Here is a 21,890-nt window from a genome sequence, read left to right as displayed (position 1 = left end):
AATAATAAAATAAACACAAAATAATAATATTCTCTTAAAGGAAATGGATAACAGACACCCTTTAATACAGTTTTTAAATTATATAGTCTTGATCTTTCTCAAATGCTCAGTTCACTTTAAGATATGTTCACATTTGAATAAAACATATCAATGTAGCAGTAATTAAATTATATTGCTAACTGCATTGAGTATGACCTTGACATCCAGGCTTTGAGTTTACAAAAAATATGGTGGTAATATAGAAACTAAGATAGATACTTAGAAACTTTTTCTGACTTTACATACTACATTTCTTTTCTTCCTTTCATGATTGTGCAGCATAAAGCAAAGCAAACTGGCTGATTGCCATTGGTATGATCCTAAAATTTCTGAGTGACTTAAAACTGCCAGCAGTAAAAGTTCCTGTTGTGTTTTACTAGGAAACACAAGAAACCTAAACCTGAATCTGCCAGTATGTCCTCTAGAAACTTGTTTGGACAGTGTATTCAGGTATTTTAAAAAAGTAAACTCTTCCCTTTTCTGAAATTGTTCAGCTCTTTGCCCACCTATTTAACTCCCTCACCAGTGCTAAAAGAAGCTAGTGAAAAAGTAATAAAACATTGTTCGCTATGGCCAGGCCAAACAGAGAACTTGAACAAGTCAGAGTAAAAGCATATCAGATTACGTGTTCAAATTTTAAATGTCAAAGACATATATTTTTTTTCCCTACTGAATTGTAATTAGAAACAGACCAAAAATGCTCCACAGGTGACTCAAGGATATACCCAGGATTAAAACTGGCATGTCTGACCCACAATATGGTGAAATCAACTATCTGTATCTCTGTCACTATGTTTGAGAGATATTGCTGCTCTGCTCCCTATTTCTTTGTTTCAGTGTTTCTTTGTTTCTTTCATTCTTTTTTTTTTCTTTCCCCTCATGAGATACAAGGTAGCTTTACCAAGTACTTATTACTGTGAGAGCAAAATTCATGAAAATTATGTCAAAGAAATAATAAAGAAGCACAATGGTTTACAACTCTTGCAGTATTCATACAGGTTATAGAGTATTAAAAATTATTATTAAAAGCAAATAGTGGATCTGAACTTTATGAATAAATTAGCTTTTGTTTTAAACTTAGCCTCTCCTAAACACTGTGATGCACCAGAAAATAAGATGTTTTACTATTGCTCAGTTTGAGTATTTAGTATAGCTTAAGTGGATAAAAACAACAACAACAACAAAAAGCAATTTTTATGACGAATTAAATATAAAGTCTTCCAAGGACCAAGAAGCACTAAAGAAAAGAAAAGTTTGTGAACATCATGATTTTCAGAGAAAAGTAGACAATTAAAAAAGTTGTTCTGATTTAAAAATACCAGCTACAATTTAAAAATTTGTCCAATTCCATTCTGGTTGGCATGTGTGTGAATCTCTAGTACTAAGTTATCAACTTCAACAGAAAAAACTATATTCTTGTCTCTTAAAGAGCTAATAAGTGTAATTGCAAAAATGTATGTGATAGCGAAGTAGATGACTAATACATGATAGAGTAGGATAACATATGTGTGCTGAAAATCTGAAGATAAATAGCCCACAGAAGCCCTTCTTTTCACTTACTTGGATTCAAAAAGCTGAAGAATATCTGGCATATTAAGAAGACCTTCAGTTGTCAGAAATACATATGGAATCTGTACTTGCAGAAGAAAGGAACCACCACGATTCCCTGAAACATTTTGTATAAGATAATAGTTTAATAAGCAAAAAACTATAGATACATCAAATGGACATTCAAAAATGCATCTTTTATTAATCTCCAATAAAATACTTCCACTCTATCCTTTTTTCCCCCCAAAGTGAAACTCCCTTGAATCTTTTTGAAATTATGCTTAAATTCAGATTTTTTTAGATCTGCAGCGTTCCCTTAGAATGAGGAAGGGTGGATACAGCTTGCAGAAGCTGTAGACAACTTATGAACTTGGCACAAGTCTCTTATAAACCCACATGTACTCCTACATCCTGGCCAAAACTAGGCTTACACTCTAATAAAAACACCTTCTTGCTTCATAGATAACCTAGCTCTGTTTGTTGAGCTTTAGCCCTCATAATGTTTTACTCATTCTCTTCCACAGGCATAAGAATGTAGCATTTTATGGAACAGAAAATATTTTCTTTTCATATGTCAGTCTAACTGTTTATTACAATTCTGGAGAACACTTACCCATTTGTATTTTTTCAGGGAAGGTGGTTTTAAAAGTCATGTAAGTAACATTCAGATTTTTGCACAGATTTTTCCAGCCAGAATTTTCAGAATAATCATATTCCATTACTAGTGAGAAGTGTGTCCAAGGGAAGTCAGCTCCAATTTGCTGATTATGTACAATAATGCAGGAATATCTACTAAGACTTAAAAAAACCCAACAAAATATGAATAAAAATAAATGCAGGTAGAAATACCCTCAACAAAATAAACAAGAACAAAATAAACTCAGTTTCACTTTGACAAATTCTAACTGCTTAAAGTCTATTTACAAAAATATATTTACCATTCCTGGCTAAGGTTCCAACTCCTTTAAAAGTTAATTTAAAAATCAAAAGCTGTACTCTTCCTCCTACAATTATCTGCCTAAAATATCATATATTTCAGAATGTTATGATTTGTAATTTCTTCTGTTATGCCCTTTCACCATCTTTTTCTATAACAAGCAAAAATCATGCTTCTCTACATATTTATCTTTTTCTAAACAGGCAAAACAACATATAAAGAATATGCAATTGTTTGTTCCTAAAGTTCCTCTAGGCCTCACTAAGCATTTTTCTAGAGTGGAAAAAATTCTCAACTCTAAAAATGAAGCTATAGGTGAAAACTACAGTTATCAAACTAATACTACCATGAAAACTTTACTCCAGACTGGAAAGACCCATGAAAAGGAACTAAAGTAACTGAAGTTTCACTGACCTTAGTCTAGACTAAAGAATTTGTTCTCATGAATAAAGAATTTAACTTACTTGCATATGATCTCTTTACAACTTAAAGGGCTTCCTTTTTTCTCAGAATTCAAATCCACAGCTTTCAAACCTGTTTAAAAAAATAAAATTAAACAGTTGATGAAATAAATAAGCCTCTGTGACTATGAATCAACACACAACAGTAAGTAGCAAATGTGGAAAACCACAGGTTATTAAAATTTTAAGTATTACATAGTCTATCTTGCTGAAGTCCTCTACAATTTCTGCATTGTATTGTTGGATGTAATGATTTAGAAACTTCCTTCTCAGAAACCAAGGAAAAAGTAATGCAAACAAGTTTAATATCTCAGAAACTCACAACCCTATTACCTTAAAATGAAAAATTAAAGGGTAATATAAAAGGAAGCACATTTGCCCTTTTATAAATTAAATTTCTTTACACTTTTTGTACGTTTGAAATTTTAACTGGAAGATGTATCGAAGAAGGAATGTTGGTTCTACACAAGTGCCTTTTTTCAAAAGCGTAGTTGGATTGACCTGTGTTTGCAAACAAGTCTTAAGATCTTAAAACAAATAAAGCTCTTTTCATTAAATATTATTATTAGTAAAAGTGCTGTGAACATGCCTCCTCCCTTTCAAAACATTCTAAAAGACAGACTTTCTTCTTTTAAGAGCACAGGAAATCTATTTTTATTTTTAAAGGCAAAAGAACAGCACAATACACAACACTTGATAAGGTTCAAGCAAATAGGATTTATGAAAATGGATTTTAAAAAAGCAATATAAAAGGAGTAAGTGACTTATCCTAAACATAACTATAGGCTCAAATTCTAATTTTCCTGAAACATTTTGTTTTACCAGCTGAATTTGCAGTGTTGAACAAGCTTGTACTTGTGAAATCACTCAAGGTAAAATGTTGAAATGATGAAAATGTTGCTTGTATCAGTAGGGAGGTGGGATATTGGAAACAATATATTTTTGTCTTGAGCTTTATAGATTGATACAGCTTATGCTGACATATTTAACAAATTTGCAAACAAGATCAGCAACATATAGCTAAAGGAAAATTTGATCTGTACCTGAATACTCATTCAAGGCTTTATGCTGGGGAACTTAGTTAAGACTTCTAAAATCTAACTGCTCTGAATATGCTTGCAAGGAAGAAAGCTTGTGACTAATGATCAGCTAAAAACAATGAGACAATCTGATCAAGATAACAGATAAAAATATAATTAGGCAATGGGCTGTCCACAGCCCCTTCATGTTCTGTTAAAAAAAAATCTTTGACTTGGCAGATAAATTATTACTCTCTTGAAATAGAAGACATTAGACCAGAACTCTTAAATGGGAGAAAACAAAATTAAAAGATAAAAGGCTGATGGAAGAGTTATGAAATATTAAACACTGTGAAAAATATGTAGAAAGGGTCCTGATGAGAAGGGAGAAACACCTGCACCAAGCATCTACACAGGAATGCAGCAATCTACAGAATAACAGCCACTTTTTATTTCAAAAATACACATAAAATAATAATTCACCTTCTATCCTAGATAATGGGTGAATGAAGGTATCTTTTTCTCTTTCAGAGTCCATCCTTGTAATGATTAGTATCTGTATGAAGACAATTAAAAGAAACTCAAGTAAGGTTAATTTTTTTTTCTTTCAGCCTGCATAGACCTTTCTTTCTCCTCTGCACAGAAAACACAAGATTGAATAAACAGATGGCAAACCCGGAAACTTTGGAGTTTGACAATCAAAGAATATTTCAAGTTGGAAGGGACCCATAAGGATAGAGTCCAAAACCCTGCTTCTCACAGGACTACCTAAAACTAAACCATATCCAAGAGCTTCTTGAACTTAGATAGGCTTAGTGCTTTATGGACTTGACTAGCTCTGTGATGAACAGTTCATCTAGCATACTGTAAGAGACATTTGCTGAAGTTAAAAACTACACTCAGTGGCTTCCCTTGGTCAACTAGATGGGTCACTTTGTCGTAAGTGGGAAAAGAAAGGAAATTTAGTTGGTTAAGTGGCACTTTTCTCTTGTGATCCTGTGCTGGCCATGGCCAATGACTGCATTGTTTCTCAAGCATTTTTCAGTAACTCCCAGAATAAACTTTTCTATAATTTTAACAGGCACTGAAGTGGGACAGACAAGTCTGTAATTACCAGAGACTTCCTTCCTTCCCTTCTTGAAAATTGAAACAACATTTAACATCTTTCAGTCAGCTGGGATCTCTCCAGACTCCCAAGACAGCTGAAAAATAATGGAAAGAGTTCCCATAATGACATTTTTGAGCTCCTTCAGTACCCTGGGATGAACCTCACTGGGCTCTATACGTCTGTGCACATCCAGATGGAGCAGCAAGTCTCAAACAAGTTCAGGAGTGGCTGGGAGTTCAACATTATCCTTAGTCACAGTCTTCTAACACTGGGCTCTGGGGATTGAAGACAGAGGCAAAAGAAACACTGAATGTCTCTGCTTTGTCTATGTCCCAATTTTGAGGTGACCAACTGTGTTGAGAGTTGATGATGTTGTCTCTGTTCTTATTTTGCTCTTGACTTATTTAAAAAGCCCTTTTTGTCATTCTTCACAGTGTTGGCCAGCTTGAACTTCAACTGAGCTTTGGCCATATAAATTTTCTCCCTACAGGAGTGGACAGTCCCCTTTAAAGTCACCTGCTCATAAGTGACATCCCAAGTCCATACACATTCCTTTTCCACCTAAATTCTAGAAGATCCCTGCTCAGGCAGGCCAGGCTTCTGCCTTGCTTGCTTGGCTTTTGACTTGACTTGCTCCTGAACTCAAAAAGAATGCTAGTTAAAGACACTTATCTAAAGATATTATACCCCATTATGACTATTGTACTAGACAGATCTGTCACATTAGAAAAATTATCCTCATGGAGACAGAACTTAATCTGAAGATATCTAGAATTCAGCCTGCAAGGTACTTATGAACTGGTTAGAAAGATCTTCCAATACGTAGATGGAGTCACAAAAGTGTTTCTGCCAGAGATCTGAGATGCATTGAATATTGCTTAACACAAAAATGTTAAAAAGAATTAGAATCTACCAAACTGACACAGTCTTAAAAAGAATCCCCATCAGAGAAGGTGTTTACCTTGCCCATCATTTTAACTGATACAAACTAAACACATGCTACACTAAGTATATAAAGAAGAATATGTACCTAAATACATCACCATACTTTCTGACAGGATGGTCTCTGAACTTTTTTGCTGTTGTACAAATAGTTTTCATGTTGTACACAAGGTACAGATTTTAAAGAAGGCACATAACATTGTTTGATTCTTAAGATTTACAGTCATAAGATAATGGTACGTGTAAATATTAAAAGCAGGATAGATCTTGTCAGAAAAGGACTCCTGGTCTGACAGGCAGAGGCAGATTTCAATTTCCATAAGCAGGTGCACAGAAGAGGCATTCAACAATCCACTGGCATCTTTATAAGCAGTTTTGGACAACTGCATTTAAAAATGTAGACCTGCTTTTCCACACACAATTCAACAGCAGACTCATTATATGTTCATGTGAGCCACACAAAATTTTTAGTAATTTTCTATCTAATAATGAGTACAAAAGATAATGAAACAAAGAGCAAATTTTTTTTTTCTAAACCAGCAGTAACTTCTTCCTTACAAAGGAAATGTCCTATTACAATCCTGCATCAATAACAACTTTGGCTAATAAAAGGATAATGAAACTATCCTATTTCACACCATACTAACGGATATTGATGTGATATGATAGAACAGTAAATAGTTCATGGAATACAACTTTTATTTCCTATTGAACTGGAATGCTCCTTCTACCTAGTCTGGCTCATTAAAACCTGTCTCTGAATGCTAGGAAACAGGAAACAATTAGTAATTGTGAATAAAATCATATATGCATATATAAATAAAATAATAATGCATGCATTATATTGCATGCATATCTCTGCATGACTAAGTCAAGCAAACAAGTCAAAACTCAGGAGTTATAGCTAAAAAATTTAAAAAATAATGGTTAGTGGAGTTCAGAAGAAAAGCCAAATTGCCACTTAGCTGACTTCAAAATGACATCAAGTTCTCATACACCTCCTACTACAACATAATCCTAGTATCACAAAGCAAAATGTGCTGCTCTTAAGACGACAAAAAGGATGCAAAATCATCTTAGTGTGTCTGTTGAAGGACAGACAACAAGACAATTAGCACCATTTTATTTTTGTTGCTTCGTTTTAATTTTAAATTCAAAAAGGGTGTATTATAAGTTATTATATTGTTCTTCTCAGCAAAATTTAATCAAAAGATATTCAGAGCTCCCAGTGCAACTCTTAAACACAAGAAGAATAAATCCTCAGGAAGTGAAGTATGGAAATAAGCTAAAATGAACTTAAAGATCTTTTTTGGCTGTGTTTAGGATCATAAATTCTATGACAAACATTTAGAACACTTTAAACACTATGTACTTCATCCTGTTTCTTAATGTGATTAGTTTTCTGTAAAGAAATAATAAATATTCTGCAAAGGAAGGTGGTACTTGGTACTGTGTCATATCACCCAAAATATTCACACGTCCAGAAGAGACAATCTCTGGGTATTTTGAATATCCTCCAAAACTCTCTCTTCCATGCCAAAGCTATCACTCACAGATATTTGCTTCTTTTATCATTCAAATGCCAGGAGGTTGGCCAGATACACTGGTTAAGCAGAGGTTATCTGCGGATAACACCATCCACGCTCTCCTTGGCGTATGTGTGCTCCAAGTCATGCCATGAAAGCACACAATCATGACTTGCACTACAATTCTGTCTATGCCAGATGAATGAGGCTTTCAACAAAACGCTATATTATAATTTTTAGTAACTGATGTAACTGATACAATAAACTTACCAGGAAAACAAAACCACCTGCAACAAGATAAAGCCCTGGCAATGCTAAAACTCTTTTGCATGTTATTTCATACATGCAACAAAAGGAGATTTGATCAAACAAAACCTTGTACTGCTGTGACAGAGTTCTAAAAATTTATTTAGCCTTATTTAATAGATACCATGAGGTAATTTTTAGACTTTTTTCATAAATGAATGTTTGTTCAAACACCATCTTGCAATTACTCATGTAATCTAGAATGATTTTGTTTGTTAAGAGAAATTGATTACTTTGTTAACCTTAACACTGCATTTCTCTCCACAACTTTTCATCCAATTCAACATTTCACACTGAAGTGCTGTTATTTTGGGATGAGTTTCGTGCTTTTTCTGGCTGCTGTACTGTACAATCTTCAGCTGCCTCCAGATATTATTCAAACAGGATTCTAAAATGTTTTTGTAGATATCCTTTGCCTTGGACAAATAACCTGTTAATAAAGCAACAAAAGAAGTAAATGGAGTGACAAAAGATAATTGTCAAGCATTGTGTTCAATCTGCACATCAATTTAAAATCTATGTGAAGGTATCTTGCACAAAACCAGATGAAATGTTAATGGCTCCCCGATGTGGAAGGAGAATATGATCACTGGTACATAAATGGTGTTTATAAAACTGCTGTACTTTATGTAGTATCTGCTATGTAACTCCAGATAGAATTATGTAAGATTGCATCCTAAAGCTGCAGATGCTAGCAGCAACACTCTTATACTTAACTAATCTGTATTGTTTACACTGAGCAACAACAGTATTTCTATCACTGTTGTCTATAGCTTGTTTGTCCTGTGTGTTTCCCACTCTCCATATTATCACAACTACTCTCAACTCTGAATGGTGCCTTCTATGTATAAATGGTGAACAATGCTGGGCTTATCTGAAAATGCATAAAGAAAAAATACATCCAATATAACTACATGATGAATCACACAGCACAACAACATAACAGTGAAGACTACAAGGCCTACTTAGTATCTTGCTCAATTTTCTATTTTTTTTTTCAGATCTTTTTTACTTGTACAATTTCCTATGAGAGCTGTTCCTCAGGTTTGGAAACAAAGGTGCTTTTGTAACTCTGAAATATCATCTAGGAGTGCTTCTGCTACATAAAGAGAAGGGGAAGAACTGCTCATTTTTCTTCTCCCATCCTTCTATATTGTTTATAGTAATGATGGAAAAGAATTGTACTTAGGCTTCTACTTATATATTCATTCTGTATTCTTCTTCCTACTCTTTTATTGCTAGAAATACTTAAGGAAATACAAAGTATTTTCCCCTGCAGTTCAGTTTATGGCAGATGTTTTACATTTAACATCAATATTAAGGAAACACCTTCCATCAAGGGATAGTTCAGACTGAAGGTAGATGCTCTGAAGCAACTTTATCTCCTATAAAGACAGAAGGAGTCTGACTTTCCTAGGGCATTCATAAACACTCACTTCAACATCTTGTAGACTTATCTTGATAGAGGTATTTGAAAATTCAAAGCACACCTATAGGAATTTGACAAGCTCAGCATTATCATTTCAGACATTAAACTGGGTTACAATGGATTGCCATATTCCAAATTTGAATAAGACCAGAAAAGCTCAAAAAAAATCTTCTACATAAGTTCAGTATTGGAAGTTCAAACCTCTTTCCTCCTGACACATTAGATAATATTTAAGATTTTGCTTAATATGCTCTCAGATTTAAGTAGCTCACGTCCATGGAGCCTAACAATATTTTATGTGGAATGTGTTCCACATTCACAAAAGATAGATGGTAAATAGAAAAGGACTTGGCTTTTGCATGTTCCTCAGTTTCCACATAGAGATTCCAATGAAAATTTGTCATTCTGAGATACAAGACATATTATATATGTGAAAGCTGTTAACAAATGGAATAACAAACAGCATTCTATTAGTCATGAACTGAGCACATACCCTGATGGTAAAGAGTCAGAGCTAAAAACATGAGGGATTGTCCGCAGAATGCACACAAAGCTTTGGGTTTCTGGGTATCATTATTCAGGACTGAAAACATACCTAGAGCAGTATCCAAGCCACATGTTAGTAGCAGATCTCGAACTGTCACCAGCAGGTGTACCAGAGCAGCATGTCTGAACAGCATGATCTCCTTCTCATCTATTTTACCTTTACAAATAGAAGACAGAGGTGTGGTCTACAAAAGATGTCAGAACTCACATTTTATATGTATATATATGTAGTCAGCTTAAAAGATCCTGGTATCTAAGCATTTTCATTAAACACACTTGAACATAGATAATCTTCAAAGCTTAACCTTCAGATCTGGTGGTTTTGCCAAACAGCTTAAGATATAGCATAACATTTCCCAGGCGATGTGACCCAGGGCAAGTGGCCAATGTTTTTGAAAGGTGTGTACAGATAGATAGTGCTTGCTGGAGGAGGAAGTAGCAGGTCCCCTGGGCATATCATTAAAACTACATTGCTTTACTGATTTTAGTGTGGCAATTCTCTGCACTTAATTAACACCCCATTATTAGAATCTTCACCCTCAAGAAGGTAAATCTGAATGACATTTGCTCCTTCTTAGCCCCCAAAACATCAAACAAATTTATGGGCTTTCTATTCTGTATTGTGTATCCATTTTGAATATATATTAGTGGACTTGATTGAAGAGGAAGGAATTTCTAGTCTGAAGACAGAAGGTATTTTTGAAAATTGCACACAGTTAATTGTGCAGTTCATCATCATAAACCGAAAATTTTTGAAAACACAACTACAGAGTAAGTGTGCTTAATAACAAAACACATACTTCAAATTGCTTAAAAAGGTTGAGGAAGATAATTAATGAATAAATTACTACAGCTGAAGGTGCATTCTAGGAGAAAAATAGTAGCTACTTCTGTGTACTGGGATTAACGTAACTTTTAATTCAAAAATACAAGCAACACATTTGGGAAGGAAAAATCAACTTAAGGACACAGCATACAGAAGGACTTAGCTGGGAACTGCATGAAAGATCTTGCAACTGCTGTGCATCAAAAGATAGAAAGTCAATGTCCAGCTCTGTTAATGAAGGACTATATCCAACTCTTTACACCAATCACCATAACAACTCAGTGAGGAATACAGGTCATTTAGAAACAACGGAACACAGTAAGAAACCATTTTATGATGAAAGACTGGAGCACTTGGTGATATTTGATGCATAAAAGACCAGCAGGGGAATAGTAATCTGCTAACAGATCACTACCATTACAGTAAGTGATTGTTTTCTATGTTCACCCAGGGATTAAGGGACAAATACATCAGCATAGTCTGGAGGAAAGTGGAATAAGACTGGATATTGTGAAACTATTTAAAACCAGGAAGGAAATAAAAGAACTACATTACTAGGGAGATTTTTGTATCTCGTACAGAGACAGAGAAATATTCATTAGGAATGAATTAGGTATTTTCTCTCTTGCTTCTGTGGACCTTCCAGCAAGAAAGTTCTTACTTTCTTCTGCTGCTTTAGTTGAGGAAAAATGCAATTTCTATAGCATGTAAACTGCATTTGAGAGGATATAAGTTTTCTTAAATTAATCTTGAATTGAAATGCAGACATATTCTTTTCCTTGATTCAGAGAAGCAGTAGTAATTCTCTGTACACTTTTCTCACAAATGTTTTCCTTTCTGTGATTCACTGATACAGATATAGATACCATATATCTGTTTATCCCTCATGTTTGTGAAGATGGTGTTTGCTTTTTTGTAAACTCCTTCACATTAAAAGAACACTGCTGCTGATAATTTTAATATGATAATTCTATAAATCACAGTCTGTCATTCTGTAGGGCCAACTACAGTTTCTTTTTGCTTTCCTTCTCATTTGTGGTTTCATGGTTGTTAATGTTTTCTTTGAGAAAAATACATTCAACACAGAAAGTAATGAAATTGAGACATCAAGAGTCTATTGCATAATTTGTGACATAGTATAGAAACCTGGCATGTAGTAGACAGCCTACTATGTTATCCTTACAACTAGTTCTCAACTATGAGCTGTACAAGTCAAAAAATAGCACAAAATACAGAGTAACTTCCTAATGTTCCTCAAATTCAGTCTCTATTTTGTTATGAAGTTTTCCTGACTCTCTTTACAGTCAAAAATCTTTGTAAGGGGTCACTAACTTTGATGTCTTTCCTTCTAATTTTTCTGTTTTTATAGGGCTTTCACATGCCTCATATGAAAGAAATGAAGTCAGAAGGAAACCAAAGTATTATGGATTTTTTTTCCTCCTAATTTCTAACACAGACATAGTGTTTGGCATTATGCAGGTGTAAAAATAAAGAACATTGTTTGCTATTGTTTATATATATATATTTTTGCCATATATTTCTGAAGCACATGTAAAATCTTTTAAACTGAAATCCAATTAGAATAATTCTGTATTGCAATATTCAGGTTAATAAATGTAATGTTGAACAATGAGACATTTTTGAAATAAAAGAGGAAATCAGTTGTAACTCTATAAGATAAACTGTTAAAAGATTTACCATTCATTTATAAAACATCTTGAACCTTGTCTCACCAATTAAATCTGAATTAGTTTCAAAGAAGAACAGATGTTTTAAAGACATACCTTGTTTAAAATTATCACATATCACTTTCTCTTGTTGTTTCAAGAAAAACCTTGTATGATCAAATTTAACACCATCAAAGCTCCAAGTAACAGAAGCAAGTACACCCAGGTGTGTCAAATCTTTTAGTACAGGAATAGCTGCTTCTTCCAAGAGGCAGTATGCCTGGCATTGGCTTTCTGGATAACACAACGAACAAAACGTAATAATGAAGTTTGGCTTTACATGCCACTACTGGACACGAATATTAAAAAGACCTAGCAAAACATTAACAACTTTATCTTGTTCATGCAAGCTGCAACATTAATGGAAAAAAGTTAACCTGCCACAGGCTCTCCTGAGTGTGGCAATCAGCTCATCCTCACAGCAGGTAACCACATTGCATTTGATAACATGATCAAACTCCATGAGGAGAAGCTAGAATTTTTTACTCCTGTGACCTACACTAAGATTGTTCTACTATTCAGTTGTTCTACAGCAGCCTGTTTCTACATCACAGTCATTTTCAAAATGCTGATTTTTGTTTTGACTGCAGAAATGCTTTAATTTCTCTCTCCTGTTGCATTAAAGGAATTTTGCTTCAAAATTTATTAGAAAAATAATTTAAAAATAAGCTTAAAGCTATGATTCCCATCTCAGATGCGAACAGATGAAAAGACTACTCTACTCTTTCACTGGTTATGTGAAAGAAAATCCTATTAAGCACATGGCTCAAATGAATGCATTTCTCAGAAAACCAAACTAATCTCTGCTAGGCCTACAACTTCCTAGGGCTGGATATTTTTAATTTGAGGTTATATATATATAGCTTGGATAAATATTTTCTAGGTTCTCCTCTACCATTTCTACTGCATGAGAAAGGTGTTGTCAGTTATGTTCTTTGATACAATGCCTCATACAACAGCCAGAGTTCAAGGGGTAAGGCCCAGTCATATCTGAGATAAATCCATTGCTGATTTCTACTGTGTTAAAGACCTTTCCTATCAAAACGACTACTTATCTCTTCCATCCCCATTTCCCATCTACTCAGACAAAAATGTGCAAAATAATAAATGGAAAGTACTAAATGGCATTAAGAGATTTCATGTCTGCTAATTTTGATCAGACATAACTCTAAGTCCCAGTTACTTTTCTTACCATGCAATTGGCTTTAGTCTTAAGATGGAGCTCCATAGCCTGCTCTCATGTCTGTGCCAAATAAATATCTGTCTACTTGTAATACTTCCAGCCACAAAGAAAAGAGACTAAGTCTAATAATTTCTGTATTTTTCTGAGCACTACTATTTTATATAAAATTCTATTGCAAAACTATATAGAATCATAGAATAAGTAAGATCATTGAGCTCAACTGCTAACCCATGTTCACCACTAACCCATGTCCCCAAGTGCCACATACTCAGGTTTTTTTGACACTGCCAGGGATGGTGAGTCTACCACTACCTTGGGAAGCCAGTTCCAATGCCTGACTACCTTTCCAATAAAGAAGTTTTTCCCAATTTCCAATCTAAATCTCATCTGGTGCAGCTTGATGCCATTTCCTCTGGTCCTGTCACTTATTACCTGGGAGAAGGTAAAGCAGTTCCAAAAACAGTGTATACCTGATGGCTGAATATTGATAGTGATACTGTCTTTATTCTCTTGGGTATTTTCCTCTGTTTTTACAGTCTCACAAAAAGAATCATCCTCTTTGAGAATACTCATATGCTGATCTTCAGGCTCTACCACTAAATAAGAAACCACAAGTGAATATTTAGCTAATCACAAAACCAGCTCAATAAATAAGAAAACTGCTCTATAAATTACTCTACATGCAAAAAAACCCTTTCAAATGAAATTGTTTTTGTGAAATATACATTTTCTCTTTATGAATTCTTTATTGTTTTCCTGGGCTTATACAGTACAAAAATCCACAAGATGCAAAAGCAGATTAGGCCCTCTCAGCCCTCACAGCCCAAGAAGTTAAGCATTATCAGATTGCTCTTCCTAAGAGTAGAAATACAGACCTGGGAAAGTTAAGGAGCTGGTACTACTGGTCTATAATATAGTTCCATAGGAAACCTCATATGCCTTTATATGGAGAAAAAACATGCATGACAGAAAAATGCTGCTGATCATAAGGAGCTCAAAGTACGAAAAATACATCAGTGAATGTGAGTAGAAAAGTTTAGATACTTTAAGCCACGTGGAAAGAACACAGAAGTTGCAAATGGGAAAAAAAAAAAGATAAAAAGAATTGCATATTGAAAATAATTTTTCTCCTCTCATCTAGCTATCTTTTGCAACTTGTTAATATTTCTAAGTAGCCTTCCCTTCTTCTTGATACATACAGATGCATGAGCTTCAACTTCTGGCCACAAAGCTTCTTCTCTTTATTTCTGATTATTTTTCTGTGAGAGGGGTTCTTATTGAATAAGAATATTCTTATAAATATTATTGACTTTTCTACTTAAGAATGCCACTTCCCTCAGCAAACAAACTAATAATACAGAGACAGAAGGCAAAGAAAAACTGAATTTTTATTCTAGTTAACTTAGATAACTTGCCTTACTTTGAAAAGATATCTGGGGTTCAAAACTGGATCACTGAGTTGTTTCTACTATTTTCTTCCTGCGTATTTTCTAAACATTACACACAATGATATCTTTAAAAAAATAAGTCAAACAACAAAGAGGCCTTACAGGCACCTCTAGCCTTTCTACTTTTCAGTTAGAGTTAGAATGACCCTTGATAAAAACTTTTCTTTATTGCAAAAGGATGCTATGTTTTATATCATTTCTACATCGATGTGGCTCATCACAGACCCCTCTATTTTAATGGCTTCTCCACATGTCAGGCGTAACTGATCCGCACACTGTGGTCTACCTGTGCACATATCCTAATCTGCATTGAATCTTCTTAAACCCTCCCAAGCCTACTCGAGAATGCGACAGCTTGTCTTTCAATACGCTTGGATTCCTCGTTAGGCGATGCAGTGCTGGCCAGGGTCCACTAGACGGCAGCATAAAACTTCAGGTACCTCGGTCTCTTAATTCTAAAATTTGGATTATTGCTTTCTGACGCCATGAAAAGTTTTATGCATCTTCGACACAGTCAGAAACACATGAATTTTACAAAAAAATAATTACTCCCAAAAGATTACATAAGTTTTCAATTAAACAAACATCCCAACTCTACAGGAATTATTGCTGAGGCTTTTATGTAACAACTGTTTTGTTTTGTTTTGTTTTTAATGCTAGGACATTTAACTAAAACACAGATAAAAGTTATTGTAAAAATTCTCTCTTGAAAATCCAAAAAGTTTATCAAAAATTTTTTTACATATAATTACATTCTGAAAAGTGAATTTGGAGGTATGCCACTGTTACCTGCCACTTTATGTCACAGATAATTGATAATTCTTTTTCAAAACAAATAAGAAAGTTCTTCTACTTTTTTTACCTCTCTGCTATTTTGCACTCCTTCAATGCTGAGCACATAACCTGATATTCTTTTCCAAGTACTGCCATCAACAAGAACATGCCTACCAACAATTTTCTGTTTTCCCTAATATCTGTTCTGGTGCATTGTTTGATGAATTGATGGGGTTTGCACCAACGTCAATAGCTCAAATGAACAATTCCTGTTCATTTCCTAGGCTACAGAAGTGAGTACTGATATTTGCCATCTGACAACTACAATGAATTTGAGGATTACTACTTCTTCAAAGTGGCCAGGAGATCCAATTTAGAACATATGGATGGAAGAGAACTCCTGAATTAAGTACCATTTACAGTTACTTGGTCAGAATAGGAATAAACTCAAATATTTATTTTATGAAATATCACTTCCAACAAAAAAAAAATAGCACCCCCGCCCCCAGCGCATCCCAAGTAAACCAACCAATCAAAATCCTCTAATATATCTAAGGGAAAACAACAAAAGGTAAGATATGTAGCTAAAAATTCAGTTTAAGACCATAAAAATGTTGCCAATTTACTTCAAATAATTGACTAGGATGAACTAGCATCTGTTGTAACTGGTGAAATGGAGAAGAATTTAATCTGGATAAAATGGCAGATTAAACTGGTTCACATACCTTTTTCAGGTCTATCTACATAATATTTTTCCTCTCTTTGGGTGACTGTATATTTAGATCTCATCATAATAAAGTTGTTCAGATCAGAATCATCGTTGGCCCATTTAGAAGCAAGTGCAAGTGATGCAGGCTTTCCACTACAGGATGATTTGTCTAGTTTAGAAGACACATCTTTACAGCTGTCTGATTCAGATGGTTTGGGGGTTTTCTTTTCTTGGTTTAAGAAGAAAATTGCCTCTTCTGTCTTAATCTTGCTTATGCTTCCTCCAGTAAGCTCTGCCACAGATGTATTTGTACTGTGAATTTTGGCAGGTAACAGAGCACTCACGGCAAAGTTCTGCCTTTGAATCTGCAGTGACAAGTCAGGATTAACTACTTTCTCTGATGAATGCCTTTCAGCAGAAAGCAGCCCTTGGTTTGTCACACAATTCTTCTCCTCGAGCCATCCTAAAAAATACAATTTAATTTATGTGCTGCAACACAGATTTTTTTCTTTTCTTTCTCCTCATTGGAATTAAGGACTTTGGGTGATTTACAGAGAAGGTATTTTTACAAACTTCTTCTTTGTGCCTTCTCAGATCACTAGGATCCCTTTTCAGAAAACTTGCACTGACTAGTTCTAAGTAAAAATGCACAGTATTAAGATACAGAAGGCGAGGCTATTGTTTGAAGTTTTCACCATCTACATGGAATTTATTGATGTTAGATTTCTAGAAAGTGAGATGAAATACATTTCATTAGGAAGAAAAATTGTCAATTTTTGTTTCCTAGAGGGAAAAAAGAAGAACGCAAAGAGTTCCATCTGAAGACATGCTTCACTAGAACTACAACTTTTTTGCACTCTGGCTTCACATCCATCTGAAACACAGTAGGTAAACAATTAAAGAATGTAAAAAGCAGTTAATTGGAAATGTTCCTCCATGAGCAGTATCTATGTGTTTCACAATATATCATGTTACTGAAAATCCTTGGAGTTCTACAACCACAACTGGTGCCTTGCAGTCTAGCCATAGTTATACAACAAAATCTGAATAAGTTTTTGCTTTTTGTGTTGAAGTTTGATTACAAGAATGCAAAAATGTCCATGAATAATTCTGAAGTGATGAGCTGTTCAAATTTGAAATAGTCTGCATAAAAAAAACCCTCTACAGTCTCACAAAACAAGTTTTCACTGTAACATACTCCCCTCACTGACCTTGTGCAGGTAGGACTATGTGAGTATCTGCTTTATTAAAATATTCCAAAGCAAAACTACTACTTCTTAAGAAATTATCCTGAATGAAACTATTTTATTAAAAAATGACTGGTGGAGGCTATTCTTCATCTGCACAGTAACAGAAAAAAATGACTTTGTGTAGTTCAACACTTTTTTCCTCCAATTTCTTTTAAGTTAGTGAAAGTACACCTTAATTGCAGTAGTGCCCTTCCTTCATTTTAATGTAAAACATTTTGTTCTTAAGAAAAAATTAATTTCCTTTGTTCTTGGAGATCTGTAACTCCCTGTGTGATTCTCTGTTTAAGTACCAATCTTTGCCTTTTTATCGCTTTTTTTAAAAAAGAAGATACTTACTTTCTAATTGATATGTTGTAAATTGTGTGAATGTTTCTACTTCTGTTGGAAGCAGACTGTCTGCATTACTTCCATCCATATAGAATTGTTCCAAAATTTCTACAGCTGCTGGATTTAAACCCCTATGAAGCCACCAGCCCTCCTCTAGTGAGCCAAGCATTGGTGCTTCAACCTCAAGTAGCAGTTTTTTCTGCAGCTCTCTCAGTGAATGATGCTGATGTGCAAGGTTAACAGCTGGATGCTCTACAAAAGAACCAGAAATTAACATATAATATCAATAAACTAGAAAGATGAAAACAGAATGTCCTTTCCGAAATGAAAGCTCCCAAGTACTGCTGCTTATTACATGTATCTGTTATTCATACTTCCATTTGTAACTCTGCATCCAACAATAGATTTAAGAGCAAAGTGGTTAACTTTATCAGAAGAAGTGTGTTTTTCTGAGTTCTGTGAGTAAAAGGGGTGAGGGTTTCAATTTTTTTTTTCCAAATCTAATAATGTGCAGCTGCATAACTTAAGTTACAAATTATCTTGTTAATTATCTGTGGGTTATTGTCATGGTTACAAAGACTTATCATATCCTTAGCTGAAAAAAAATTAACTGAAACAGTAATGAGCATACCATATGTTATTTTCAATTATAAATCAAAGTACAAATGAATTGGACAACAAAACAAGTCAATATACAGAACTTAATCCTGAGACTTGTAAAATGAAGGCAAATAAAGTGAAATGAAAGAATAGTAGTAATATATACTCTGGCACTTTCATGAATAGCCTGCAGCTTGTTTTGGTTTTGTGTATTCTGCTTCTCTTCTACTCTTGTGAAGTTACAATATTATTTTCCATTAACAGTACTACTGTATTGGTTGCTACATATTTTGAAACATTATTTATAGGAAAATAGCACACAGGAATGAATTAAACAGATTACCAAATTTCAACTTATTTCATATAATAGTAGTGAACACTGTCATAAAAAAATAAAACTCTTGCTTAATTCACATTTTCTCCATAGAAGGATACATGGCATATCAACTTCTGTGTTGCCATACTCTAACTTCTTCACATAATAAAAACTTCACAGGGTTACAGTAACTGAATAAACTTCAATGGCTCAAATATGTGCTCTGGAATATAACATTATATTTTCTGCTATATTTCTGCATGTACATGTAACTTTTAAACATCAGTTAGAAATTGATCATCAATTAGAAATCCTTACCAACAAGCAAAAGAGAGCTCATATTATCCCGATACTTCTCTGATTGCCATACCAAAGATTCTAAGAATTCCCTAGAGGGCTCTGCAATCAAAATACTATGAAGAACATAAAAAAAATGTGCAGGTATGAAATTTAGGAGCATTAAATTTAGCATTGAATTTTGATTTATATAGATACACTTTTAAAGATATACTTTGTCTTTAAATTTTTAGTTCATTCATTCATTCACTCATTCCTGAATTTTTTTTTCCTATCCATATGGAGGACAATAGGAAAGAGTAAGAGAAGGAGCCATCAAGGTTGGGTAATGAAGTAAAGCAGCACTGAGTGAAAACTCTGTCTAGACCATGGCTCCCATCCCAAAGGGATATTGAAATTCTTCCTGCATATGTTAGAAAGATAGCAAGGCAAGAAATGCTAGTCTCAAACAAGATGAGAAAGAAAAGAGGGAGCAATCCTAATCCTATATTGGCATGAAAAGGCCTGAAATTTATTGTTGGAGGGTATCCCTGAAACAGACAATAGTTTCTTACTGTATCTCTTCTGGACATTTTGCAAGTGATCCTTGTGCAACATATGTGCTTGCCATAAGCATAAATACATGCATATACATGCCCATACATATACTTGCTAAATACTTTAAATATTTACTGTTGTCTACTGCAAAAACAAGACTGGATTTTCAGGCTATAAAATCCTCCCAGAGAAAGAGGACTACAGAAGCAACTTCCTTTCCTTTTTCAGACACCTCTAGAAAACCACACATATGGACTGTGCATTCCATCACTCTTTCACACAAAATACAATATATTTGCAGCTCAAAGAATGTAAGTACCAATTCATTAATACAGCGAAGCTATTTTTTCATTAATTTTGAGGATTCATGACAGAATTTGTCACTACCAAGGTTTCATTACCTGTTACCAGAGAGAGAACTAGGTTCTTCTTGAAGTCCTCTGCACAGAAAATTAACCCATGATCTTTGTTGTCTGCATGGAGGAGTTAAAGGCACTTCCATTTCATCTTTCAAATATGGAATATATTCAGCTGGAAATTGCATAAAGCCCCAGCCAAAACAAAAATAAAAATCAAAATCACAAAGCTACTTGTGAATGAAATATACATGCTTATGAATCTTACACAAGTGAAGTTCTGGATTAAAATAGATAATATTTTCATGGGACAATTCAATAAGCTATATGCCACACACATATAATTTCCAGAGAGTTTGGGGAAACAATTGTAGATCACATTCCTTGATGTAGTTCTGGGTACATACGCTTCACAGATAAGATTATTTTTATAATTAAATCATCAGGTATCACAGCTGAGATTTTGATATTTATCCATAAATGAAGTTAATTAAGTGGGAGAGAGACTATAGGCAATATTGTGGTTGCTGTAAGAAAAGCCTCAGGAACTTCAAAAGCAGTCAGGATTTTAATGAAAAAAAATACTCTTTCAAGCAGAATTAGTTCTCATTTAAATTTCTAGGGAGATCACTAAAATGAATTACTACACCAGTTTTTGTTTTTAGTTAAAGCAGTATACAAAAAACCTGGCATGTTAAAAGTCCTCTACAAGTAATTTTGAACATTCTTTTTTTCTTCCTCCCAATTATATTAAATGTGGACATATTAATGATTACTGGGTTTTATTCAAGTCTTATTACAAATTTGCGACTTCAATGATTTTGGTGGTTCACATGATTGACCTGGTATTAGTCTCTCCAGCATTCTACCAACCCAAAAGTAGAAACCACAAAAACCATAGTTGTTCCATGTTCTGTGATAACTAAGGCAGAAAAATTGTGAATAAATCAGTGCCTCCACAAGGAAAAACACTTATAATGTTCATTCCACCAGGCAGCAAGTAGATGCAATCATCATACCCACATTGCCTGGACAATTGGCACAAAGAAGCCTATGAATCAGTCACCTGTCCAGCTGTTCACAGCTTCTCCTTGAAGGACCTAACAAGCTGATTGTTAGGCAGGAAGAGTAAGGGACAGTGATAGAAAGCCAGAGGACACAAACATATCAGAAAAATGGGGAAAAAATGTAAGAAATTAAAGTGGGTACAAAATAAAACAAGACACTTCCAGTCAGTATAACTTCTTTTCCACTTAGAACAAAAAAGGTTCAATGAACTCATACTGTGAACTTCAGCTCACAAACCAGTTTTTTTGAGGAGCAACAATTTTAGGACTTTACTTTGAACAGGACAGAAGCTGGTCTCAGGACAGCAAAAATACCTGCTGTATCTAAAAAGAACTATTCTTTCTCTTTGAGCAATACTATTCATATTTGTTCTTGTCTAGTTATTTATGCCTTTGAGACTGGAATTCTTTATCAGCTACATTAGTTAAACTCTGCCTACACTCCGAGCAACATTCCCTTCTCAGAACATTGCTGACTCAGAGAACTATCTTGTCTCTCAATGCCTTTTTTAAACAAACTCAGTGACTAGAGAAAGAATGCTCAGTCTTATAACTGCTTCTTCTCTGAATTCAAGCAAACATATTTCACTTCTGGTAACTCATAAAGAGCAA

At 34.4% G+C, this 21,890-nt stretch overlaps 1 protein-coding gene across 1 annotated transcript in view; it reads right to left on the bottom strand.

Annotated features, from left to right (window-relative positions):
- Positions 1 to 21,890, bottom strand: part of SHOC1 (shortage in chiasmata 1) — a 46,189-nt gene that overhangs the window by 9,445 nt on the left and 14,854 nt on the right. Inside the window, exons 9-21 of the mRNA XM_066569638.1 lie at positions 20,257 to 20,386; positions 19,340 to 19,434; positions 18,115 to 18,357; positions 16,545 to 16,991; positions 14,068 to 14,193; positions 12,472 to 12,648; positions 9,911 to 10,018; positions 8,129 to 8,316; positions 4,488 to 4,560; positions 3,808 to 3,810; positions 2,989 to 3,058; positions 2,201 to 2,385; positions 1,600 to 1,705 (exon numbers count right to left, since the gene is read on the bottom strand). Coding sequence (XP_066425735.1) covers positions 1,600 to 1,705; positions 2,201 to 2,385; positions 2,989 to 3,058; positions 3,808 to 3,810; positions 4,488 to 4,560; positions 8,129 to 8,316; positions 9,911 to 10,018; positions 12,472 to 12,648; positions 14,068 to 14,193; positions 16,545 to 16,991; positions 18,115 to 18,357; positions 19,340 to 19,434; positions 20,257 to 20,386 — 1,951 coding nt within the window. The remainder of the gene's footprint in view (positions 1 to 1,599; positions 1,706 to 2,200; positions 2,386 to 2,988; positions 3,059 to 3,807; positions 3,811 to 4,487; positions 4,561 to 8,128; positions 8,317 to 9,910; positions 10,019 to 12,471; positions 12,649 to 14,067; positions 14,194 to 16,544; positions 16,992 to 18,114; positions 18,358 to 19,339; positions 19,435 to 20,256; positions 20,387 to 21,890) is intronic.

The sequence above is a fragment of the Molothrus aeneus genome, chromosome Z, assembly GCF_037042795.1.
Source record: "Molothrus aeneus isolate 106 chromosome Z, BPBGC_Maene_1.0, whole genome shotgun sequence".
Classification (NCBI taxonomy): Eukaryota; Metazoa; Chordata; class Aves; order Passeriformes; family Icteridae; genus Molothrus; species Molothrus aeneus.
Note: the sequence above shows the minus strand (reverse complement) of the source record. Positions and strands in the feature narration are given on the sequence as shown.